We start from the raw sequence: 27,791 nt of genomic DNA, 5'->3' as shown, positions 1-27,791 counted from the left end.
TGAAGATTGTGGTCATTTTTGCTGTAGTGTATTCATCTATAGCTTTAGTAATTTCTCTGCACTTTCTTGATGCATAGAGCTTATGACTCGACTTCACTGGCCACTGTTTCTTAACTGGACTAACACCTACCTCTGTAGTTGACTGATTCAGGCTATTTCATTCACACTCCGCTGCAGAGTGAAAATCTCATTCTGGAAATATTTCATTCTTCCTCTATTCATGCAAATTCTGCATCATCTGCACCATGGGAGGCTTCACCTTGTTCAGTTTGGTGTCATTGGATGTCCCCTCTGAGGAAAACAAATTTTCATTATAAATGTTTTGGATCCAATGTGTTGTTTTTGAGATATTTCATTGTCTTCAGATAAACTGAACGTCCCATATATCATAGGTGTTTGAGACTTGAAAAGATCTCTGGAACCACATATTTTCGTTTGAATATACAGGGTGTGAGGGATTTAAGTGCAGATATTGTGTTCATTGGTACCTTAATATGTACCCAGTTCAGTGCATTAGTTGTTTTCTCTCTGTATCTAATTAGTCTTCCTGCAAACATATCACATAATATATTAAATTATCTACATCTACATCTACATCTATACTCCGCAAGCCACCCAACGGTGTGTGGCGGAGGGCACTTTACGTGCCACTGTCATTACCTCCCTTTCCTGTTCCAGTTTATGTTTTCTTCATGGTCGTAACTGCACCATTAAGTGGACTACGCATGTCATTACAGACTAACCATTTTGTGGCCACTCTTCAACACCTGACACGCTGCCCTGGGGAAGATGAGCATTAATGGCTTGCTGTTGCCACACGTACTTTGACTTACTAACCATCCTAAAACATGCTACTGCTAATAGCTAGAATTATTAGTCTAGAAATGAAGTGAATACTGTGTAATGTTGTTCAGTGCGCTGTCCTCAGATACCAATAAAAATATCTATATGTATGCTCCGAACATCGTGTATATCAAAAAAATCTTGAGATGATGTGCTATGGGAGAAAGATGACGTAGTTCTCGTGAGCGTTGTTGGGTAAATTTAGCGTACCTGTATTCAAAGAACTCTTACGTTGCCACCATTGTGTATCTTATGTATGGATTATCAGAATAAGTAAGAGAAAATAATGTACGTAGAGAGGCACATAAACAGTAGTTTTTCCCTTGCACAATGTGCTAATGGAATGGAACAAAAAATAAAAAAAACATTGGTATGAAATACCCTCTGTCACACACTGTATGGTGGTTTTTGGAGTATATATGTAGATGTACAAAGTGTCACAGAGCTATTTGTTGTAATTTTTTAAATTTAATTTAGAACAATAATGAAACGTTGTGGGCTATTTCTATGCTTTATAATGTATAGGTGGAGTTGGTGTAAAGCCACATATATTACTACATCTGTATCAATCACCAATGGTGTACACCATTTATATTGTTATGAATACCACATATTTGTGATATAATCAAATTATGAAAATGTCCCTTAGACAAGACATCTGTAGTACATTATAAGTCTTGTGACTAGAAAATTCTAGATAATGGGCCTGATAGTCCAGAAGCAGTTTGCTCACTGCTGTTATGGGTAGAAGGAAGAATATGTGCAAGTTGCAAAAAAGGATGATCATCAATATTTGGGTCAAGAGGGTGTGGAATTTCTGAAATGACATGGATGGTGCACTGTTTATGTGTCTCAGTAGGAAACTTATATTGCAGTGTGTAAATGGAAACTGCAATATCAGTGGCTTATTGATGTTTAAGGTGAATGCTGGTTGCTAGTGCATAAAGGCCAAATGACATGCTTTGTTGGAACACTTCACTCATCCATTACAACAGTTCAGCCAATTATATTGTTGTTGTTCTCCTCCTCCTCCTCCTCCTCCTCCTTCTTCGTGTTCTATTCTGAGCATGTACCTTCCTCTGTTTGTGAGTTCATCCATTTCTGATGTCATCCATGATTCCAATTTTCTTTTTACTTCTTTTTCTCATTTCTTCATTCTTTGTTGCAGACAATTTCTATGCACTTTATGTCCCAGTCAAGGTTTTTTCCTCTTGTGGATCACTTTGTATAGTCTTGTTTCTTCCTGTTATATTTTCTTCGTTACTTTATGACTCTTAACTCTAATCATTGTTCTCCATAGTTACATTTCTAACTTTCTATACATCTTTCTTTCTTTTTAATTGTCCATGATTTACTGCTATATAACACTACATTCCCATCATAACATTTAGCAGATGATTCCCTCAGCACCATGTGAATTCTTCTAGATGTTAGTAACTGCTTCACCTTTTCAAAAGCTCTCTTTCTCATAGGTATCCTCCTCCTTATTTCTTCTGTACACCTTCCATTACCTGTCATTAAACTTAACATGTGTACAAAGGATTTCACTTGGTCTCCCATGCCCACAAAGGATTTCACTTGCTCTGTCTGGTTTTCTATCTAAGAATATGTTAACTGGCACTTCTTTTGGTTATTCTCATCATTTTTGTCTTTCCTGTATTTATATTTTTCCCTGCTTCCTCATCCATTTTTGCAGTACTTTTCAACAGCTGCTATTCATCTTCTGATTCTGCCAGCATTGCTTGATCATCTGCAAATTTATACTCTTTATCCTTTCTCCTCCAATTATGGCCTGTATGGTGTATCTTAGCAATTCTCCATATATGTTGAACAGCTTTGGTGATAGTGGGAAACCTTGCCTTACATCCCTTCCAATGCTCATCTCTTCCATCTCCGCATTCTCTAGTATGTCACTTTCTGCTTTGCATTCAGCTCCTTTTGAAACGTTCTATCTTTAAAACAAGTCCGTACCAACATCTTATAAACTCTCGGCAGTGTACTCTAGTTGACCCAATTGAATCCTTCTCCCCATCAATAAAACAAATATATACCTCCTTGTTCATTTCTTTGATTCTTTCTCCAATCTACCCCAGACATCCTGTAGCAAGCTTTCTGGATTAGGACTGCTCTTGCCCAGATTTTCTTCAATTTTCTTTTCAGTTCTCCCTAGTATCTCCAACTACACCTTATGTGACATAACTATCATAAATAATTGTCCTGTAGGCTTTGCATTCTTTTGCACTGCACTTTTTAGCTAAAGGTACTAGAAAGGTCTTAAGTAGATCTTGGGGTTGGATTCATGTGTCGTAAATTCTTTTTTATTATCTCAATCAGTCTGGCTGTTGAATTTGGACCTATAACTTTTAGTGCCTCAGAAGGTATTCTGTCAAAGCCCAATGCTTTCTTTTCCTGGAGCTTCTGAATTGCTTTCTCCAATTGCCATCTCAATATTTTAAGACCTCAGTCTTCTTCATTCCATTCCCCTTTCATCTCCCAAACCAGTCTGGTGTTATCTGCCTCTGCACTGTAGGACAACACACACACACACACACACACACACGCAAGCAAGCAAGCACATTTCACATGCACACAACTGCCAACTCTAGCATCTTGGGCTGGAATGCCATGCTGAAGTTGGTTTTGTGTGTGTGTGTGTGTGTGTGTGTGTGTGTGTGTGTGTGTGTGTGTGTGTATGTGTGTTTGTGTGTGGGTGGGTGGGTGGTTGGGTGGGTGGGTGGGTTGGTGGATTGTGTTGTGTTTTTACTGACGAAGGCTATGGCTGAAAGCTTTATGTGAGTGTCTTTTAAGTGCACCTGTCTGCAACTTGACATGTCTTCTTTATGGTAAATAGCAATCTGTCTTTTCCTACATTGTTCATATTCTTACCTGGAGTTTCCATTGTTTGATTTCTGCACTGTATAACTCTTCCATACAATCCATCCAAACTTTCTTCCCCTCATCTATACATATTACTTTCTTCCCATATTTATTTGACATTTCCCATGTTCATATGAAATTACAAACCAAGCATATGACATTGGCACCCACACTAATGATGGGGTATCCTCAAAAACTAATGGAATTTGCGTGAAGTGTTGAAATTTTTTAAAAACCGTTACCATTTTGGAACAGATGCCCTTCTCTAATGGGTTGCATATTTTTATGTATAAACCAAGAGGGCATCAACATATTGATCAGGAAATATTGTAAAACAAACACTATACAACCATTTCTTTAAGAATACGAGGTAGCATCATGATCTGGTGGATATTTTCATTCTATAGGATCATTAATTACTGACCAGTGTGGAAGCCGTTCATGACCAATTTTGTTATGAATGAAGATTGCATGATGATTGTCTTGTCTGGGAAAGGTGGACTCTTTCAGTAGGGTAAGAGACCTTACAACATGGCTATAAACGGTGATAAATGGTTATAACATCAAGAAAGGACATAAAAGTAGTTTCCTGGTGCTCAAATTGCTTGAATACTAACTCAGTTGAATATCTGTGAAACTTTTTTTATCCATGGTGATTACTGTGTAAATCATTCACTGGGCCATCTTGTTTAGCTGTGTGAAACAGAGCAGACAGTATGGCTCCAGACATTTTTAAAGAATTATCAGCACTCACCTGAATCATTCCTAAGTTGTCTACTCATGGCATGTGTCGCAAATGGCTGTTTTCCTAGGCCAGATTAGATTAGATTTACTTTCATTCCAATTGGTCCATAGTGAGGAGGTCCTCCAGGATGTAGAACATGTCAGAAAAACAACAATACATGACAGATATTTACAACTCAAACAAATAAGCTAATGTACTATTCCACAGGTCCCAAGTGGCATGGTTGTCATTTATTAATGAATGCTGTATGAATGAATCATTCTACAAATACTAATGCACTGAATTCAAAATAAAAAAGTTTTTTATTTATTTATAAGATAATAAATACAACTACTAAATACTTATTTACAATGAACACATTACTGCACTGAAATTGTGCAGAAGATACACAAATCAGTTGGTTCTATTGAGAAGTTAGTCAATGGAGTAGAAGGAGATGGCCACCAATAAATCCTTTAGGCTTCTCTTAAACTGAATTTCATTGGTTGTTAAGCTTTTTATGGCTGCTGGCAAGTTATTGAGAATGTGTGTTCCTGAATAAAGCACACCTTTTTGTACAAGACTTTTTGTACAAGACTAAGTGACTTTAAATCCTTGTGAAGATTACTCTTATTTCTAGTATTGATTCCATGAATTGAGCTGCTGATTTGAAACAGTGATATATTTTTAATGACAAATTTCATTAAGGAATAAATATATTGGGAAGCAGTAGTTAGTATCCCTAGTTCCCTAAACAGGCTTCTGCAGGATGTTCTTGAGTTCACAGCACATATAACTCTCACTGCACGTTTTTGTGCCTGGAAAACTTTAGCTTGGCTTGATGAATTACCCCAAAAAATAATCCCATATGGCTCCAGACATTTTTAAAGAATTATCAGCACTCACCTGAATCATTCCTAAGTTGTCTAGTCATGGCATGTGTTGCAAATGGCTGTTTTCCTAGGCCAGATTAGATTCATTCCAATTGATCCGTAGTGAGGAGGTCCTCCAGGATGTGGAACATGTCAGAAAAACAACAATACTTGACAAATATTTACAACTAAAACGAATAAGCTAATGTACCATTCCACAGGTCACAAGTGGAATGATCGTCATTTTTTAATGAACACTATATGAAAGAGTCATTTTACAAATGCTAATGCACTGAATTCAAAATAAAAAATTTTTTATTTATTTATAAGGTAATAAACATGTAATACAACTACTATAATACTTATTTACAATGAACACATTACTGCACTGAAATGATGCAGAAGTTAGATTGTTCTCTCTCTCTCTCTCTCTCTCTCTCTCTCTCTCTCACACACACACACACACACACACACACACACACACACACACACACACACACACATATTTACAATGAACACATTAATGCACTGAAATTGTGCAGAAGTTATATTGTACTTATATATAGGTCGATAGACACACAAACAAACACAAACATACACACAAAATTCAAGCTTTCGCAACCAATGGTTGCTTCATCAGGAAAGAGGGAAGGAGAAGGAATGACGAAAGGATGTGGGTTTTAAGGGAGAGGGTAAGGAGTCATTCCAATCTCAGGAGAGGAAAGACTTACCTTAAAGGGAAAAAAAGAAGGCAAAGAGTTTCGGCAGAGATGTCAGTCGAGGCGGTAGTACAGAGGCAAAGATGTTGTTGAAAAGCAGGTGAGGTATGAGCGGCGGCAACTTGAAATTAGCGGAGGTTGAGGCCTGGCGGATAATGAGAAGAAAGAATATACTGAAGGGCAAGTTCCCATCTCCGGAGTTCTGGCAGGTTGGTGTTAGTGGGAAGTATCCAGATGACCCGGACGGTGTAACACTGTGCCAAGATGTGCTGGCTGTGCACCAAGGCATGTTTAGCCACAGGGTGATCCTCATTACCAACAAACACTGTCTGCCTGTGTCCATTCATGCAAATGGACAGTTTGTTGCTGGTCATTCCCACATAGAAAGCTTCACAGTGTAGGCAGGTCAGATGCTAAATCACGTGGGTGCTTTCACACGTGGCTCTGCCTTTGATCGTGTACACCTTCCGGGTTACAGGACTGGAGTAGGTGGTGGTGGGAGGGTGCATTGGACATGTTTTACACTGGGGGCGGTTACAAGGGTAGGAGCCAGAGGGTAAAGAAGGTGGTTTGGGGATTTCATAGGGATGAACTAACAGGTTACGAAGGTTAGGTGGACGGCAGAAAGACACTCTTGGTGGAGTGGGGAGGATTTCATGAAGGATGGATCTCATTTCAGGGCAGGATTTGAGGAAGTCGTATCCCTGCTGGAGAGCCACATTCAGAGTCTGATCCAGTCCCGGAAAGTATCCTGTCACAAGTGGGGCACTTTTGGGGTTCTTCTGTGGGAGGTTCCGGGTTTGAGGGGATGAGGAAGTGGCTCTGGTTATTTGCTTCTGTACCAGGTCGGGAGGCTAGTTGCGGGATGCGAAAGCTGTTTTCAGGTTGTTGGTGTAATGGTTCAGGGATTCCGGACTGGAGCAGATTCGTTTGCCACGAAGACCGAGGCTGTAGGAAGGGACCGTTTGATGTGGAATGGGTGGCAGCTGTCATAATGGAGGTAACCTCCATTATGACAGCTGCCACCCATTCCACATCAAACGGTCCCTTCCCTACAGCCTGGTAACCTCCATTATGACAGCTGCAACCCATTCCACATCAAACGGTCCCTTCCCTACAGCCTGGTAACCTCCATTATGACAGCTGCAACCCATTCCACATCAAACGGTCCCTTCCCTACAGCCTGGGTCTTCGTGGCAAACGAATCTGCTCCAGTCCGGAATCCCTGAACCATTACACCAACAACCTGAAAACAGCTTTCGCATCCCGCAACTACCCTCCCGACCTGGTACAGAAGCAAATAACCAGAGCCACTTCCTCATCCCCTCAAACCCGGAACCTCCCACAGAAGAACCCCAAAAGTGCCCCACTTGTGACGGGATACTTTCCAGGACTGGATCAGACTCTGAATGTGGCTCTCCAGCAGGGATACGACTTCCTCAAATCCTGCCCTGAAATGATATCCATCCTTCATTAAATCCTCCCCACTCCACCAAGAGTGTCTTTCCGCCGTCCACCTAACCTTCGTAACCTGTTAGTTCATCCCTATGAAATCCCCAAACCACCTTCCTTACCCTCTGGCTCCTACCCTTGTAACCGCCCCCAGTGTAAAACCTGTCCCATGCACCCTCCCACCACCACCTACTCCAGTCCTGTAACCCGGAAGGTGTACACGATCAAAGGCAGAGCCAAGTGTGAAAGCACCCACATGATTTAGCAACTGACCTGCCTACACTGTGAAGCTTTCTATGTGGGAATGACCAGCAACAAACTGTCCATTCGCATAAATGGACACAGGCAGACAGTGTTTGTTGGTAATGAGGATCACCCTGTGGCTAAACATGCCTTGGTGCACAGCCAGCACATCTTGGCACAGTGTTACACCGTCCGGGTCATCTGGATACTTTCCACTAACACCAACCTGTCAGAACTCCAGAGATGGGAACTTGCCCTTCAGTATATCCTTTCTTCTTGTTATCTGCCAGGCCTCAACCTTCGCTAATTTCAAGTTGCCGCCGCTCATACCTCACCTGCTTTTCAACAACATCTTTGCCTCTGTACTTCCGCCTCGACTGACATCTCTGCCAAAACTCTTTGCCTTTACAAATGTCTGCTTGTGTCTGTGTATGTGCGGATGGATATGTGTGTGTGTATACCTGTCCTTTTTTTCCCCTTAAGGTAAGTCTTTCCGCTCCCGGGATTGGAATGACTCCTTACCCTCTCCCTTAAAACCCACTTCCTTTCGTCTTTCCCTCTCCTTCCCTCTTTCCTGACGAGGCAACCGTTGGTTGCGAAAGCTAGAATTTTGTGTTGTGTGTGTTTGTTTGTGTGTCTATCGACCTGCCAGCGCTTTTGTTCGTTGAGTCACATCACCTTGTGTGTGTGTGTGTGTGTGTGTGTGTGTGTGTGTGTGTGTGTGTGTGTATACACACACACACACACACACAAATCAGTTGGTTTTACTGAGAAATTCATCAATGGAGTAGAAGGAGTTGGCCACCAATAAATCCTTTAGGCTTCTCTTAAACTGAATTTCATTGGTTGTTAAGCTTTTTATGGCTGCTGGCAAGTTATTGAAAATGTGTGTTCCTGAATAATGCACACGTTTTTCTACACGACTAAGTGACCTTAAATCCTTGTGAAGATTATTCTTATTTCTAGTATTGATTCCATGAATTGAGCTGCTGATTTGAAAAAGTGATATATTTTTAATGACAAATTTCATTAAGGAATAAATATATTGGGAAGCAGTAGTTAGTATCCCTAGTTCCCTAAACAGGCTTCTGCAGGATGTTCTTGAGTTCACAGCACATATAACTCTCACTGCACGTTTTTGTGCCTGGAAAACTTTAGCTTGGCTTGATGAAGTACGCCAAAAACTAATCCCATATGACATTATGAGGTGAAAGTAAGCATAGTATGCCAGCTTTTTCATTTTTATATCCCCTATGTCTGACAAAATTCGCATTGCAAATAGAGATTTGTTAAGACGCTTCAGCAGTTCTGTGGTGTGCTCCTCCCAGTTGAATTTATTATCAAGCTGTAATCCCAAGAATTTAACACTGTCCACCACTTCTATCTGCTTGTCATCGTATGTTAGGCATATACTCATGGGACACCCCTTACAAGTTCTGAACTGCATGTAGTTGTTTTATCAAAGTTTAGTGACAAAGAATTGGCTAGAAACCAGTGATTAATGTCCACAAATATTTTGCGAGCTGACCTTTCTGAGACTACACTTGATTTGGTAATTATTGCAATGTTTGTATCATAGACAAACAAAACGAACTTGGCTTCTGGTAATCTTACTGATGAAAGGTCATTGATATACACAAGAAAAAGTAAGGGCACTAAAATGTAACCTTGTGGGACCCCACGTGTATTTAGTTCCCAGTTGAATGATGCCTGATAGCTTGATACCTGTCTCTTTCCTAATAAGTTTATAGAATTGTGGCCTTGACAGTTAAGTTATATTATAAACTTGAAAATGATATTCTGCTGGTAACTTGAAAGTTATTGGACACTATTTAGTAAGTAGAATAACAGGAAATTTAAACAGAATCATAGGTCTAAATAATATGCAAAGATGTAAGTTTTAGAGGAGAACACTTAGATGTGGAGGCGTTTAGAGGAGAACACTTAGATGTGGAGGCCAGTAGAGTGCTGCAGGCATTAGGGAGCAGTTTGAACTGTCAAACGATACCAGTAAATGTTAGTCCACTAAACACATTACAAAGTGACTAACTATTTGCACCTTTTTGTAGGTTTTTGGGATTGGGGGAGTGGGTGTGGTGGCAACTTACTACATAGAATGGAAAAAAAAACACACTCTGTAGATCATTAGATATATTCTGAAAAAATACAACAGAGTTCTCCTCTTGCTGTTAACATTCAGAGCCTGCATTTGCCGTAACTTTATAAACTGATGGAGAAATTGCAAGTCATGACAGCAAAATTCATTCAGACAGGTTGTCCTGAAACAGATTCTTAAACACATAAATTTCAGTTATAGGACCTTAATATGAAAGGAAGATAGTTGCCATGTTATAGTATATGTTGACATTACACAAGTAACTGTTTGTAATATTTACAGCACTTCACCTACTCCACAGAATTTAGTCAGAAATCAAGTAGGTTCGTCATAAGACCACCACCTGTCAGGATGAAGAATCTTTTAAATTTACAGACAACACAGTATCCAAGGCAGAGTGCAGATTAGTGTCATGACAGCATCTGTGTACCACTGTGACTTTTCTCTGCCTGGCGAGGGGTGCAGCCTTGGTGGTCTCATCCACATATGCCCACAACTCATTAGTGACTGGTTTCACCTGAGGAAAATATGCTCCATCAGACCAACTGTATCAATCATAGCATTTGTGAATGGATCTCTCCTATGACTTGATAATTATATAACATTTTGAAGCATTTTGTTGAGTGAAAACCAGCGAAAAGTGTCACTGTAGTTTGAAAAACAAAGACGGAGGAATATTTAAAGATATGACATAGTAGGCTGTGGTCTCTGAAGGAACTGTTAAAGACTTCGTTTTAGCTGGCGTAATAATTTTATAGTGCTCCAAGACAACACACCTGTATGAATTTCAGTACAATGCAACACATCAAAATATCTATATCAGGGCCTTAAAACGAAGGATAGTTAATCTAAACAGGTTTTATAATTTTTGTGGAAATCATTAATTACATAATAACATACAAGTTAAAAGATATTTCTAAATGAGCATGGTGCATGCTTTCTGTATTGAAATAAACTTTTCTGTTGAATTACAACTCTCTGATGCCATTCGGTAATGGCCATAAACACAAAGAAACCCCAATATCTCCAAAAGTATAGTGCTTTCTTCAGCAGCTCCAAAAGTGAGTGCGCAAGAGACTGTGACACCACTACTGAACCTGCAGCGTAAACAACAGGCAGCACAGTTGGCTTTGTGTTTACAAACTGGTTGCAACTGAGAGAAGGTCTTATGAGCTTTCATACAACCTCTCAATGTATAATTCTTATTTGGCTATAATCAGCAGCGCTGTAGAATTCCCAATTGACTATTTTAGCCAGTGTGTAATGATTTACCTGAATCATCTCCACTAATTCTAGAAGGTTCATGTATCATAGCTTACTTACTTAAGTGTGACTTTGTTGCAAGTATGCCTTTGTGTTTATACTTCACGTACATGGTAGCAGCTATTATCTGCAATAAGCTTGTGAGGGGTGCTGGATGGAATGTGTCTTGTGGAATTCTTATTCTTGTTTTATCTGTATGACCCTAAAATTCAAAATTAAGAAAACCCTGTCTGTACAGTTGTCCATTTATTCATTATGTACCAAATGCAGAATCTGTTTATTGAGTTTCATGATATGTTGCCAAGTGTAATGTCACAAAACAACCTCATTCTTATGTTCTAAATACTTTGTTTTTAGTTAGTAGGTATTTTACACTGCACCATCAGATTTTGTCCCCCAAAGCGATCTTGTTCATTGATATTTCATTTTCACTTCTGCTTTTACAGTGATATTTTTGCTATCCTTACTTGTGTGCAAATTTAAGCATAGTTTATTATTTGAAGATTTAAGTATTGTATGTTATTTTCCAGTCATGCCACTTTTGGATTTTCAAAAATGTTGGTATACCATTTAATGGATATTTTTTACTTTTGCGTGAAACTTGCACCGTACTGTTTGCTTACTTACTGAATTTGTATGTGTATTGTAATTTTGAAATTTTATTTCTGCATGCTGTTTTCAGTAACAGTTTCCCACTATTTACTTTTGCCATCAGAAATTAATTTGATTCCATTTTTTTCTTGTGCCTTACTTGTCAGTTTTTGTTATTTATTTTGCAAAAGAGATGATCTTTCATGTGATGCTGATGTATAGGTATTGGAAAATTGTGCACTTTTTAAATTTAGTTGTACTTGAAGTCTGAACTGGCTGAGAATAAATGATAATTGCATGACACAGAATAGAACAGCCCATTAATGAAGTGTGGTGGAACAAGTAGACAATGGAAACTCCAGGTGGGAATATCAGCAACATAGGAAAAGACAGATCGCTACTTACAGTAAAGAAGACATGTCAAGTTGCAGGCAGGCACAATTAAAAGACATTCACATAAAGCTTTCGGTCACAGCCTTTGTCAGTAAAAGACACACACACACACACACACACACACACACACACACACACACACAGACAGACACACACACACACACACACACACACACACACACACACACACACACACACACCCACCTCATGCACTCGACCATGCACTCGACTGCCAACTCCAACATCTTGTGCTAGAATGCAACATCATGGGGATGCAAGCAGCAATATGTAGGGGGCAGAGAAGGGGAAGGAATAGTGGTGTATGGATGGGGAGAGAGGCGAACACTGTCTTGTGGAGTGTGCAGGAACTAGACTGCCAACAAACGCAGTGTCAGGAGATTGTGGGGCAGGGAAGTGGGGGAAAAAAAGGAGAGGAGCAGGAAAAGAAAGGTGGATGTATTGGCAGAGAGCTGCAAATAAACGGGGTGGGAGATGAGAATGAGGAGGAGATGATAGGGCAGAAGGGGTGGAAACTGTTGAAAGGAGGGTGTGGGGACAGTACGTTACCGTATGTTGAGGCCAGGATAGTTATGGGAGCGGAGAATGTGTTATAAGGATAACACCCATCTGCGCCATTTGGAAAAGCTGGTGATGATGGGAATGATACTGATGGCTCGGGTAGTGAAGTGGCCATTTAAATTTACTTTGCTCTTGCCTGAGATGCTGGAGTTGGCAGTTATGTGTGCATTGAGGGGTGTGTGTGTGTGTGTCTGTCTGTCTGTCTATCTGTCTATCTCTCTTTTACTGATGAAGGCTGTGGCCAAAACCTTTATGTGAGTGTCTTTTAATTGTGCCTGTCTGTAACTTGATGTGTCTTCTTTACGATTAGTAGCACCTGTTTTTTCCTACATTTTTAATATTCTTTGCTTTTTAGGCTTTACGATTAAACTTTTTCTTTGTCATTGTGAATTGCACCTGAGAAGTCTGTGGTTTTTTATTAAGTGATGCTGTGGTCAGTTCTTTGTTTCAGTAGGCAGATATGTAGAGATTTTAGAATCTTCAGTTTCTCATTATTTACATTTTGCCTTCTACCATAACCAATAAGTTATCTGACATTTCCTGTGAATGTTATGCCAGTTTTTCTGCTCATAAAACTCTACATTAATATCCAGTGGCTTCCTTTATTGTAATCCTATTTCATGTAATCTACCATTTGTTACACTCTTTTCCCTCTCTGTAAGGCCATTGTCAATATTTTGCCATACTTCATTACTGGTTTATATATTAAATTTTTAGTTGAGAGCTTCACCATTACTGATCATTTCTCCAATTCAGAATATCTTTGTTACACTATCAATTTTGACCAGGTATAGCATTTTCCTGAATTATGTTGTAAGTAGTTTGTGGTAAAAATCCCAACTGAATGTGCTTAATGCGGATTATCAGTGGCTCAAATATCTTGGCATACAGCCTACCAGGTAGTTTCCACTTTTGATTCAATCTCCTTAAACCGTTAACTTACCATAGTGCAGTTGTTGATGAAATGTGACATTCCAGAAAGGGTCTTATTCTTTATTAGAAAGCAATGCACCGAAAACAGCAACTTTCTGAAATATATCACCTCATTAATTAATTACCTTAGTTGGCTGACTTTCCAAGAAAATTTCAATGGTTTTTTGTAATGATTTCAACAAACACCATTGCATGAATTTAGAAGATGCACTATTTTCTACTGTTAAATGCATATTGTTTATGTTCTTCTGCTTCATATTTTGCTAAGAGAAATTAAAAAGTAAGTTATTTAAATGTGACCAAGCATGAAGTTACATATAAAGAAAAAGAATCAATGGATTAACAATTAATCAAAATTACACAATGAAGCATCAACTGGTGTTCACTTTGAAACTTCCTGACAGATTAAAACTGTGTGCCTGACCTGGACTCAAACCTGGTACCTTTTCCTTTCAAGGGAAAGTGCTCTACCAGTGTTTGTGCTTGGTAGAGCCCGTACCCATGAAAGGCAAAGCTTCTGGGTTCGAGTCCCAACCTGGCACACGGTTTTGATCTTCCAGGAAGTTTCATATCAGAGCACACTACACTTTAGAGTGAAAATTCATTTTGGAGATATTCATCTTTTGTACTATCTATGAAACTTTTCGAATTTTAGGCAGATGGATTGCAAGTTATCTGTGATTTGGTATCATATTGAGACAACAAAAATATTAGGCTGAATACCTAACACTACAAAGGGGCTATTGCATCTTCTTGTTGTTGTTGTTGTTGTTGTGGTCTTTAGTCCAGGGACTGGTTTGATGCAGCTCTCCATGCTACTCTATCCTGTGCAAGCCTCTTCATCTCCAAATAACTACTGCAACCTACATCCTTCTGAATCTGCTTAGTGTATTCATCTCTTGGTCTCCCTCTAATACTAAATAGATGATCCCTTGATGCCTCAGAACATGTCCTACCAAACGATCCCTTTTTCTAGTCAAGTTGTGCCACAAACTCCTCTTCTCCCCTATTCTATTCAATACCTCCTCATTAGTTACGTGATCTACCGATCTAATCTTCAGCATTCTTCTGTAGCACCACATTTTGAAAGCTTCTATCCTCTTCTTGTCTACACTGTGTATCTTCCATGGCTACAGTCCATACAAATACTTTCAGAAAATACTTCCTGACACTTAAATCTATATTCGACATTAACAAATTTCTCTTCTTCAGAAACGCTTTCCTTGCCGTGGTCAGTCTACATTTTATATCCTCGCTACTTTGACCATCTTCAGTTATTTTGCTCCCCAAACAGCGAAACTCATCTACTAGTTTAAGTATCTCATTTCCTGATCTAATTCCCTCAGCATTACCTGGTTTAATTTGATTACATTCCATTATCCTCATTTTGCTTTTGTTGATGTTTATTTTATATCCTCCTTCCAAGAAACTGTCCGTTCCGCCCAACTGCTTTTCCAGGTCCTTTGCTGTCTTGTATTTTACATCTGCCACCTTCAGAATTTGAAAGAGAGTATTCCAGTCAACATTGTCAAAAGCTTTTTCTAAATCTACAAATGCTAGAATCGTAGGTTTGCCTTTCCTTAACCTATCTTCTAAGATAAGTTGTAGGGTCAGTATTGCCTTGTGTGTTCCTATATTTCTCCGGAATCCAAACTGCTCTTCCTTGAGATTGGCTTCTACCAGTTTTTCCAATCTTCTGTAAAGGATTCATGTTAGTATTTTGCAACCATGACTTATGCAACTCATAGTTCAGTAATTTTCACATATGTAAACACCTGCTTTCTTTGGAATTGGAATTATTGCATTCTTCTTGAAGTCTGAGGGTTTTGCTTGTCTCATACATCTTGCTCACCAGATGCAAGACTTTTGTCATAGCTGGCTCTCCCAAGGCTATCAGTAGCTCTAACGGAATGTTGTCACCTCCTGGGGCCTTATTTGGACTTAAGTCTTTCAGTGCTTTGTCAAATTCTTCACACAGCATCATATCTCCCTTCTCATCTTCATCTGTGTCCTCTCCATTTTGATAATATTGTCCTCAAGTACATCTCCCTTGTATAGACCCTCTATATACTCCTTTCACCTTTCTGCTTTCCCTTCTTTGCGGAGGACTGGTTTTCCAGCTGAGCTCTTTATATTCATATAGGTGGTCTCTTTAATTTTCCTGCAGGCAGTATCTATCTTACCCCTAGTGAACTACATTTGTCCTCTAGCCATCCCTGTTTAGCCATTTTGCATTTCCTGTCGATCTCTTTTTTGAGATGTTTATACTCCTTTTTGCCTGCATCATTTACTGTTTTTTTATATATATATATTTTCTTCTTTCATCAATTAAATTCAATATCTCTTCGTTACCCAAGGATTTCTACTAACCCTTGTCTTTTTACCTATTTGATCCTCTGCTGCCTTCACTATTTCATCTTGTACAAACAGAAAAAAAGCCTCATAACACACCCAATGAAATGGCAGTACATTAGTTTCCTTCTACACTTAAATCTATGTTTACACCTGTGTATAAAAGTGTATCCTGAAAAACTATTGGGCATTGCATCATAGCAGTATTATAAATGTTCTGTCCTATTCCATTTTCATATTGAATGAGGAGAAAAGTGACTGTTTATATGCCTCTTTACACCCCCTAATCCCTCTTATCTTCCAATCTGCAGTTCCAAGCCTGGCTTACCTTTCCCTAGACACAGGGTGAAAACTATTATTCACTGGGAAACAGATTGCATTAATTTTAATAGTACTGTGAGAATCTACATGGGATCAGGTACTGAGGCCAATAAAGAAGGTTACAAACTAGAACAGCTAACTATGGGGAAAAAACTTCTCATTTATCTCTGTGTTTATACATGAACACCAATAACTAATATATTCTTCTGGAAAATGCCTGTTGCCTAAATATTAAATTTTTTCATACAGACGTATCTGTGGAAAACATTGTGCAAATGATAAGTTTAATCCATTGCATCCTGTCAGAAAGAGTGATGATTTTTATGATATATCACAACACACACCATATTTCTATGCGTGTTGTGGGAGCTTGCTACTAACAGTAGGCATACAAACGTTAATGCATATTGTATTCAGAAATGTAATTTTAAAAAATCGTGCAGCACAAGGAGTTTACCCCGTTCTTTCAACTCTTGGAATATATTTAATGAGGTATTACTAACTCACTATCAATATTCTGCAGCTTGATGTGTAGGCAAAAATAAGACTAAGTGAATGGAATTATAAAAAAGGGCAAATAAACTTACATTTGAAGATACAGGATCCTCATAACTTATGAAGAGATATTGGTAATTGCTGTGTCAACAGCTGCTCACATATTTCTCAATGAGTTGTGGTTGCTGTTGAGTCACTAGAACCCTTTTCAGGAGATGATACAGTAAAATCCAACTAAAATCATTCTGATTCAAGTTGTTGATGTTTTTCCTGAGAAACTTCATATGCGTGTCGAGATGGTACCTTCACTGAAACCATTCCTGTCATAGTTTCTGCCCAATTAGTTTATTGTGTCATCCCATTAAATAATAATAATAATAATAAGAGGAGAAGGAGAGCATCTTGGGGGGTGGGGGTGGGGGATTTCTGAGTCTTATATTAATTTATGTACAATTTTTTTTAGGTATTGCTGATGTCAATTTTATTGTGAAATGATTGAGGAATCCTTCAAAGTGATTCTGTCACATAATCTATTGAGCTCATCATGATATGTCCCTTCTTATAAACACTCATGTTTCACATTAAAAAGGGAAACACAGAATAGGAGACACATAGGATAATACAAAAGACAATACACCACTCTTGTTGTATACACAACAAAGAGAGAGTTTAACGTCATGGAATTTAATTCTGTTCTACCTACCTTTAGTTTTGTTTACTGCGTCTTACAATCAGTTTCTTTTCATGGTAAGGTAGTACTGGGAGGAGCAGACTGATTGCATTTCCACTAAAAAGTCTCTCTGAACTGAAAGTACTGTAATGTTATATGTTTCCAAGAATCAACGAACATCAGTTCTAGGAAATATGTCTACAAGTCTTATAATTATTACTGTTGTTGTTATTATTTGGTACATTAAAAGTATCAAAATTCTGATTTGTTGATGTACTTGTGTATTACTTTTGATGTCTATTCCTTTTACAGGTCAAGTCAGGTTCAACAAAAGCTCGCGTGGCCTTCTTTGAAGAACTCTAAGAAGAGATGCCAAATGTGCATAGTAAGCACTTCAGTGTATGTTAATTTAGCCAAATGTTGAATAGGATGACATTAAACTGTGTGTTGTGCTCACAGACTTCACATCACAGTGGCATCTGAAGATGTTGTAGAAATGTTATTTTTTTATATTCTCTATTGACTTACATTATATGAAAAACGCTATTTTTGTGAAAAAATTGTAATATTCTGCCTCATTTGGTGTACAAAAAAATACTCGTGTGTGTGTGTGTGTGTGTGTGTGTGAGTGTGTGTGTGTGTGTGTGTGTCAGAGAAGGAGAGGGGACTTGTGTCTTCACACACAACGTAGTTCTTGAGAAAGAGAGGGTGGGACAAAAAGGAAATTATCATAACTGCACCACTTGAGCAATGTTTATAATGAGTGTGTTGCTATTATATACATTTTTATATTGTCATCACCATACACGTATAATTCAAAATTCATTGCCTAATGATTAAGGTATTAAAAAGCATTATGAATGTTCCTCACTTTGTTGAAGGACAGGATCTATCATGTTGGTTCTGATACCTTTTCTGTCCCCTATCTCATTCTCTTCATGACAGAATATTTTGTTGGAGGCAGTCAGCATTGGTGGTCATCAGTATTTAGTAACCGGCATGGTGTGCAATCTATTTGCACTGTAGTTTTATTTTGAATATAACATTTAATTTCATCTAGCTGTCTATAATATGTGGTTGCAAATATATCTACATTTACTTTACTGTTCTGCATTGACAAATGTTCAGACTTTGTAATATTTTCCTCTCTCTCCTTCTGGGATCTTCAAGAAATACTAGTTTTTCCAGCTGAAAGAAAATCGTCAAGTCAGTTTTCTGTAGGTAGCCATTGTAAACAAAGAATAGAATGGTCCAGGGAGAAATTTGCAAATCTGAGTTCACTGCCATCTATAGTTACTGGTATATATGTTTTTTTTCCCCACACAGTACAATATAAGAGCATCATATCTGGAATGAAAATAACTGTTTTGGAGTCAAAAGGGACATACTGTCATATTGATATTTATGTGGGCTGTATGGCTCAATTGGTGGCAAAACGAAAAGATACTGGTTTGAATCCCACTCTGGCACATGTGTACCCTGTCAGTCCAAAAAGTTTCGAGACTGGACTAATAAAAACTAGATAAACATTAAGATGGTGGTATTAATGTTTCAGGTGATCTACATTGCCTCCCCCTGCCTCCCCCCCCCCCCCACCCCACTTGGTTACAACACACACAACATTCATACAAGTATGTGAAACTGTCATAAATTCCTTTCTTTGAGGTGTTGGTCAACTTGCATATCACACTGACTTGAATGTTGATTATATCATCAAATTGTTGACCCTCTCTGTGAATTTCTCCACTTTGTTACTTTGTGTTAGGTTCATATTGATAACACCAAGTCACATCACCTGCAAAAAATTTTTTTGAAGAAAAGACTTTTCCGCATTTTTCATTTCAATAAAGCTGTAGCACACATCTGAGTGTTGTCATTTTTGTTCAGGAGTTAATGTGTGCAGGACAAATTTTGCCCACTGCAGTTGTTAGTTTGAACTGCCACTGTAGTTCCTGACTGACATTGCTTTTATGTCAGGAATAAAACCAGTCAAAGAACTTTTTGGATGCAAGGTGTAAACCTGTCAGGACACTCATGTTTGATAATTGATCAGTTAATGATTTTTGGTTATGCGTGCTCATGGGTACTTTCAGATAAAGCAAAAACAAATTTGCATAAAGTACATAAATGTATTGCCATTATGTGAGAATCATTAATGGCAGATATTTGCAAGGCTAGGGGCTGAGAAGGAAATGACAATGTTTCGGAACAACTACGTAAACATTTGATTTGCATAACTTACTGGCATTTTATCTGAGCATGTACCTGTGTTTTGTAATTTTGGATAAGCAGCTGGATTGAATATTTAAAAAATGCAGATCTTGTAGTTCAGTGATACATGAAAATATGAACTGGGGCAATTGTTATAAAGAACGCACAGTGTGAATGAGCTGAGGCAATTTTCATAAGGTTTACATTTTATGTAAAATATTCACTGACTTGAATTTCAAACATATTTTCATTTACTCCTCTGCTGCTCTCAGGAAAAGATTGACTAAATAAAACACAAGCAATGGAAGAAATAAAGGTAATCATTTATTCTATAGTTTAGAGGTGTGCATCCCCCTTCCTTCACCCCCCCCCCCCCCTCCACACACACACGGTGCTAGATGCTGCGCCCTAATTGTATGCTCCAAGATAGAATATTAGCCAGAGACTTAACTAAGATTTCAGTCTTGTTTATGTACATGTCTTCAGCTCAATACCTCAGCCCCATAGTGAATGGTTACCTTTACTCCTTCCATTCTTTGCATTCCACCTAGCGCTTTCCGATATAGTCATTACACAAAACACTTACTTTTCTCAAGTAAACTGTATTTATGATAACAGTCAGTGAGAAATAATTAAATGCATTTGAGCGATCATAAGTGTGCTGTTAGGTTTCTTTATATGTGTGCAGATCCTCCACATAAAATGTGGTAGCAGTTGTGACTCTGAATGAACTTCTTCATTATAAGAAACTGAACATCTGAATAATTGTGTCAATAATTCATAATTACAACTATCTTTCTTTTTAATTATAAAGTATAATAGCATATGTTTCATATTTGTGATTAAGTATATTGTGCAGGGTACCTGATTTTTTGAATCTCTACCATTTCATGTATGCAATGTAAAAAGGAATCTGATTATTTAATTATCTGATTGTGTTATTGTGGCTTTACTCACTGAAAGTTGATCCACAGAATCTGAAGAATAGTCTCTGTCTGTCATATTCCCATTCTTGGTCCAGTTAAGTAAATTTATGACAAGTATCACTACAGGTCATTTTACTAAACAGTGTTTTGTGATTTTCAGTATTAAAACCTCAATAAACTATTTGCGTACCAACCATACTTAGCCTTGCATACTGTACCTGTTACCTTTTTTTCTCCATTCAGAAAAAGAGGACATTGAAACAGCTTTAAAAAAATCTTGAGCCCAAATAACATATCTCCATTTTCCTTGAATAAATTTTGTGCCAAACAGAACGGAAACAAACACTGACAGAATACATTCCCACCCACCCACCCTCAAAATCTCTCAATGTGTAATATATTGGTGCTATGTCAAGCAAGATATATAAAGGAAAAGCAACCACTCACCTACAGCAGATCAATGTGTGGAGCACAGAAACACATAACAGAGAACAGCATTCACACTAGCTTTTGGGCACTAGCTCTTTTTCTAATAATCGCGCACACATTTGCACACAGATACCCAAATGCACACTCTTGTGGCCAAGGCAAGACTGCAAGTGGCCATGGGAGTGTGTTTAGGGCGTCTGTGTGGTTGTGGGTGTGGATGTATGTACTATTGCTAGAAAAGGAGGTAGTGCTCGAAACCTAGTGTGTTTTCTGTTATATGTTTCTGTGCTCCATACATTGATCCTATGTATGTTAGTGGTTGCCTTTCCCTTATTCTATGCATTGCTCCATCCAGAAATTTTTATTATTGTCATGCAAGATATGCACAGAATGATGAATCTGTCATTGTAAATTGTTGCAAGGGAACAAGCAACCTTGAATAAAGCTAAGTTTTTAAGAAGTTTGGCAGTTTGAATACACTGTCAGCTGCTACATTCTCTTGAATATCAGGATGTACCATACACTCAGATGCTGAGAACTTGGCTTGAGCTTTAGTGACCTCTCACAGGGTCAGTGGGGGGCCACTGTATGAAACTAATGGAATTCATTTGGTACTTGATGCTATCCTTGTTCTGACAGTGCATAAAACAAAATGCAGTCTTAAAGCTGTTTTGGGTAGCCTTTGAAGAAATAAGTTTGATAGTGCCAAAGAAAAGAAATGACTTTCATCCATACTATTAGGTAAAAATTGGGACTGAGTGAAGGAATAATTACTAGTAGAATTTTATTGCCTATATTGGGGGGGGGGGGGGGCAAAACCTTTTCATGGACATTTTAGTCTGTGCAAGTCTGAGATGATTACACTGATATCTCCATTTAGAAAGGTAGATTTCCATAATGCAAAATTTTCTGTTCTGTGACATGGAACTGTTACTGGCAGTTTAAATGGCCGTTGTGAATCATCAAACTATTACAGTTGCTGAAAATACTTTACTTTTATATACAAGGCAGTGAGGATGACATGCATATGCAAGAGCATGATGTATAATGTATAAGGAATTAGGATAAGTATTACATTTCTTGGTGTGCTATTACAGTATTATTTGAAAGACTTATGAAAAGAATCAGTTGAGATTTGAAGATTATAACTCAAAGCTGGAAATAAGAATTAAATACTCAACTGTAATGGGACATTGTTGAATGCAAGGAAATTTAAATTGTTCACCACTGAAACTATGCTGTTGTCCTCTAATTTGAGCCTTGTAATTGGTATGATAGCAGTGCTGAAAGCTCTGTATATATACAACAATGGTCCCTCCAGTTAAGTAAAGACAAAAATCTTGGCATGAATGTATTCTGAACCTTTAACATTAAGAACTTTATACATATTGTCCATATATTAACGTTGCTGGAAAAAATGCTCAAATAATCAAGAAAAACAGTATTTCATTGCACTGTTATGGAATGAGATGGAATCACATAAAAATTGTTCCTCAACTGTGCATACATCTGAAGTGTTCTATTACCATCAGAAGTGAAAGAAAGCCATAGAGTATCTGACTTGTCATTGTAGTCTCTTGTATTTATAGTGCTGAAGGATGGTATTATCTTTCAACATTATTTTGGGACATTGGCATATTCAAATGTGCAATTTTAAAGGAAATGCACATACAGTGTAAAAAAAAAAGTCTGTTTGTGTTTGTTTTAGTGTTTCCACAAAATCATGTTCTTTCCTGATAACTATGAATTCTGACTGGAATGCCTGTGTAGTAAAGATAAACTGTTCCCACAGTATGTAATATAAAATTGCCAGTAAATACATATTTTTTGTCATGTGAAATCACTCGTGTTAGCATCTACAACCAACTGAAAGGATTTTGGTAAAAGTGCTTGTTTTGTTACAACCCAGGCTACATTGTTTGGATTAGGCTTGGTAACATGGTATTATGTCCTGATCGCTAGTGATCTCATGTACACTGCTCTGGGATGTGTAATATTAAATGTGATTTTCACAAACATATTTATGTGTTATTCTTTATCAGCACCCACACGTAAGGAGAAAATCAGTGTGATATACCTTTAATGCATTAATGATCAGTTGTATGTGAATGGCAAACAGTAGACTAGCATATTTGAAGCATCTTCTATGTGACAGATGCCCTTCACCCTCTGCACTCTTTGATCTTTAACATTTGTCTTATTTACCATCATCTATTCTTTTGTTTATTCTTGAGTTTGTCGTATTGCTCCAGATGAAGGGGCTTACGAATCTTGAAAATTGAATATTTCCATCTTCTGTATGAATCATCTGTTTTCACCCACTATTCCCCATAATTGATGATCTGTTGAGCTTGACACACTCTTAACACCAATTGTGCTTTTTTCCCCACTTGACTGAATTCTTGTCATATGCAATAATATTGACTTTGGAAAATGCAAGCTATCTCTCCGTTCCTATCCAAAGGGAAAGGTGTGATACTAGACTTAGTGCTTTACGTAAATGAATGCTTTTCTTTTACTTAAAGGTTAACTAATATGATTATTTCTTCAGCATGTAGATTTACTCATAGTCTGCCTCACTTCTTTTGTGGAAGTACGTTTAAAGTAAGTCATCCTGCACTTTGTCTTGAATGTGTCATAGACTTTGTGTGATAGATAATACATGAGGCCATAATACTTTTCTAACAAAATTGGAAGTACCGTAATGCTCCTTTATGATTAATTTTTGTTTTGGCTGTGCTGCTATCTGTGTAAGATAACCTCATACTCTTGGTGCCCAAATCAACTTAATAAAACAAGTCCAAGATTCCAAATGTTCCCAAGTGTTCATGTGCCAACATCTTCCATGTCACATACCACTCCTTTTATTCTTTTTTCTCATCCTTCCAATTTACATTTACAGCCATTTGACTGTGTTGTAGAACTACCTTATCATAATGGTTTTTTCCTTTTGTTTTACATCTTTTCTATTTTTTATTTATATTTAGTTGTGTTTCAACTATTTTTGCTTTCATATTATTGTTTTCCTTCCTTCTGCAACTCATGTGCATATTATTGTTATAGTCAAACAATGGAAAATCCAGGATGGAATGTAACAATATAATGAAAAGGAAAGTCACTACTCACCATATAGTGGAGATGGTTAGTCACAGATAGGCACAACCAAAAAGAAGTTGTCTATTTTTGACAAAGGCCTTACTGGTCGAAAGCTCAATTTGTGACAGTCTTTTTGTTGTGTCTATCTGTGACTCAGCATCTCTGCTATATGGTGAGTAGCAATTTTCCTTTTCATATTATTGTTATTGTTGTAATGTGCATTTTGTGCATGTTTTCTCAGTTTTCCGATTGGATTTGGATGATTAATCTCATTTTTATTGCTGTCACTATATTATTGTTTATTTGACCAAACTGCCCTTTCCTTAATTAAGTTTCTAAATATTCTAGTATTTGTCTTAATAAGTTTCTCTAATTTCCTTGATTTTTTCCTCAGCTGAAAAATTTCTCATATATTCCTCATGCTAGATAGTACTAATGAGCTTTGTGCATTTGTTCACCATCTGTACTATTATCTACACACATTACTCTTGTTTTACTACAAATACCTGCTCACACTGCCCCTCTGACCCATTTCCTTTGGTTTTTGCTTGTAAAAAAGTGCATCCTGTCAAGGAACGCTGTCTCTTTCTCACAATCTTTCAAATTTCTCTCAACTATTATATTATCATCTGGAATCATTTTAAATACTTGTTTGTTGTATATGGCTTCTTCAAGTTGATGAAATGTATGTATGCTGAAGTATTGAATCACACTGAATTTACTGTTGTATATACTTTCGGTCTATCTCCCCCTTCCCAAAATATAATTCTTATTTTTACTATTTTATGCCACATAGATAAAAGTTGTTGTAGTTTACTGTCATCAGTAGTACATTGTATGGTCCACATAGTAAGCTACAAGTAAATGAAATATGTTATTTTATTTATACACGTCATCTCTGTCTTCAGAGTTATCAGTTCTTATTATTAATGTCTAAGTGATGACTGGTGCTTCATTGTAGAAAAGAATTATTTTAAAAGCATTGTATTTTGTCACAAGTCCATTCATTACTTTATACTCAGCTGTGTACATATTGTAAACCTTGTACATGTAAATATTATTTATGCTTACTTTTTTAATCTTTGTAAAAGACAATCTCTTCAGTTTTGACTTTCTTATTTGGTTAATGGGTTCCCCTTGTGGCTCTGTAAAACACTTCTCAGGTGTATCTGTTACTTATTGTGTAACTGGAGCTTCATCAAGGAAAAAGTAATAGTATTTCACACTAGTTTTACTTCCTTGCACAAATGGAGCATTGGAACTGTTGTGAAAATAAGTTTCTTGTGTGCACTTATCATTAAAAGAAAAAGGCCCTCATGTATTCTCATGAACAAAATTGTTAGCAGTTGTTTTCACCTTATTATTTGATAACTTAAAAAATGTAATAAACTTCTTTTCAAGTTGATAATGTGTGCATTAGTTTAGTAATCACCAATTGTAACTGTTGCCAAATATTTAAAAATGTTTTTTTTAGATATTAATAATTACAGTAGAGAAATGTTGGAATGAACCAATGAGAGAGGCACTGTAACAGTTATGTGTACTAATCATACAATACGAGCTTTCACAGTTGATAGTTCCAGTTACTTGCTGTCCAATCTACATAAAAAACTACAGTGGATATACAAATATTTTTCAATATTTTGTTAATCACATACAATTTTGTGTATACAAGCAGCACAACATTCATGTAAGATGAATAGTTAAATGGTAGTTGTTTATTTTGTGGTATTGTATGGAACTGACATTATTTTTCTGAACTTATCTCATAAACTGCAAAGGTCATGTGTAACTCTCCTCAAATTAAATACTATATGTTTTTGTCTTGAAGCATTATTTATGTCTGGTGTTAAGTTCATGCTGTGACATCTTTACATATTTACTCACACTGTTATGTGCCACAGATAGTGAACTTCGTATTCACTGAACCATATTTCCTTTACGCTTATAAAAACATTCCCTGCATTGTCACAATTACATACTTTTTCCTGTTTTTGTGTTAGTTATTTTATTCCTGAAGAAACTATGTTATTTATGTGCAGTTTATAGGAAATAAATTATTTGCAGTGGATTAATGTTTCATTGATAAATAAATTATTTATATTTGAATATGATTTACATTCTGCATGTATTATTCCATTACATTTGTTATTGATGTCATTTTGTGCACTGCATAATGTACAGTATTTGCAGTGTGATTGAAGACAACGATCATAATACATATTTAACTTGTCCTTTGCTTTTCACACCTTATTTCAAAATGCTATAAATTTTCTACATAGCTACTACCCTTTTAGCTGAGTTGAATGATTTCATTAATGTACTGGTATTTGTAATTTCGTAGTTAAAATTGCTTTTAACATCTCTGTACATTTGGTAGGTCTGAATGCTATCATTTAAACTAAAAGAGTTTCATTTTTGTCTTGTAAGCCGTGGTCTCTAGAATTTGACAGAAAGTGCCTCACCAGTGGCATTTGTTCAACACAGATTAGCCCATGATGTAGACTGAATGTAATACTTATGCATCATGTTTTACATATGCAAATAAATAGTTTTGTTAATATATTCTACCATTTCAATGGTTGACATGAAGAAATTACATTAAATCAAGATTATATATGCCAGATGTGTGTAATGACTAATTATATTTATAATGTGACTCCAAGGTGTGTATTCATAAATTCAGTGAGGTTATTGAGAGAATTAAATAGTGGAAGAACTTGATGTTTCAGATTAATAATATATATTTGTTAATGACTACACAGTGTAAAACAACTTAAACACATTTCTTTCATCACTGAGTAGTCCAAACATTCCTTTCAGCATTACTGTCTGTGCCGCATGATGTAACATACCATTTCTAATTTTTCTCACACTGCGTGCACCGGCAAGAGACCAAGCAATGAAGATAATGTCTATCATTGTGTTGCAGTTTCTCTGAACTCTAGCTGAAAAGTAGACTGTAGCAAGTTGTAAGATTCAGATAAATCCATAAACATTCTCTCCTCTGGAGATTCAGTCAGAAAGTTTATGTTTAAATGTCCACACCAAATTTTCTTCAGTTTATTAAGAACTGGGCCTGACATATTGATGAAATAAGCTTACTGAGCCTTCTATTCGGCATTCCCAATTTACTGAACTAACTTCCAGTGCTGAAAGACCCCCTCCCCCCCTCAAGAAGGAAAATTCAGGATGGAATAACAACAAAATGGAAAGTCAAACAATGGAGACTCCAGGTAGGAACATCAACAGTGTAGGAAAAGACAGATTGCCGCTTACTTTAAAGAAGACACATTAAGTTGCAGTCAGGCACAATGAAAAGACTCTCACATAAAGCTTTCAGCCACAGCCTTCATCTATAAAAGAGAGACACACACCATTCATACACATAAACAAGCACACCTCATGCATACAACCGCCAACACCTGCATCTCAGGCCAGAATGCAACTATCATGTGGGATGCAAGCAGCAATCTGGAAGGGGCAGGGAAGAGGAAGGGATAGTAGTGTATGGGTGGGGAGAGAGAGAAATGCCGTCTGGTGGAGTGTGCAGAGACTAGAATATCAACAGGCACAGCATCAGGACTTTGTGGGGCAGGAAAGTGGGGAAAAACTAGAGGAGTGGAGAAAGACGGGCGGATGTGTTGCCAGAGAGCAGTAAATAAACAGGGCGGGAGATGCGAATG

General features: G+C 37.4%; 1 protein-coding gene across 3 annotated transcripts in view; it reads left to right on the top strand.

The window, feature by feature from the left end:
- Nucleotides 1-18,546, top strand: part of LOC124711180 (merlin) — a 167,854-nt gene extending 149,308 nt beyond the window's left edge. For all 3 annotated transcript variants that reach the window (XM_047241107.1, XM_047241106.1, XM_047241108.1), the window contains one exon: nt 17,756-18,546. In XM_047241107.1, the coding sequence (XP_047097063.1) occupies nt 17,756-17,806 (51 nt within the window). In that variant the 3' untranslated portion in view covers nt 17,807-18,546. The remainder of the gene's footprint in view (nt 1-17,755) is intronic.
- The last annotated feature ends 9,245 nt before the right edge of the window (nt 18,547-27,791 follow it).

This window comes from Schistocerca piceifrons, chromosome 8, assembly GCF_021461385.2.
Source record: "Schistocerca piceifrons isolate TAMUIC-IGC-003096 chromosome 8, iqSchPice1.1, whole genome shotgun sequence".
Classification (NCBI taxonomy): Eukaryota; Metazoa; Arthropoda; class Insecta; order Orthoptera; family Acrididae; genus Schistocerca; species Schistocerca piceifrons.
Note: the sequence above shows the minus strand (reverse complement) of the source record. Positions and strands in the feature narration are given on the sequence as shown.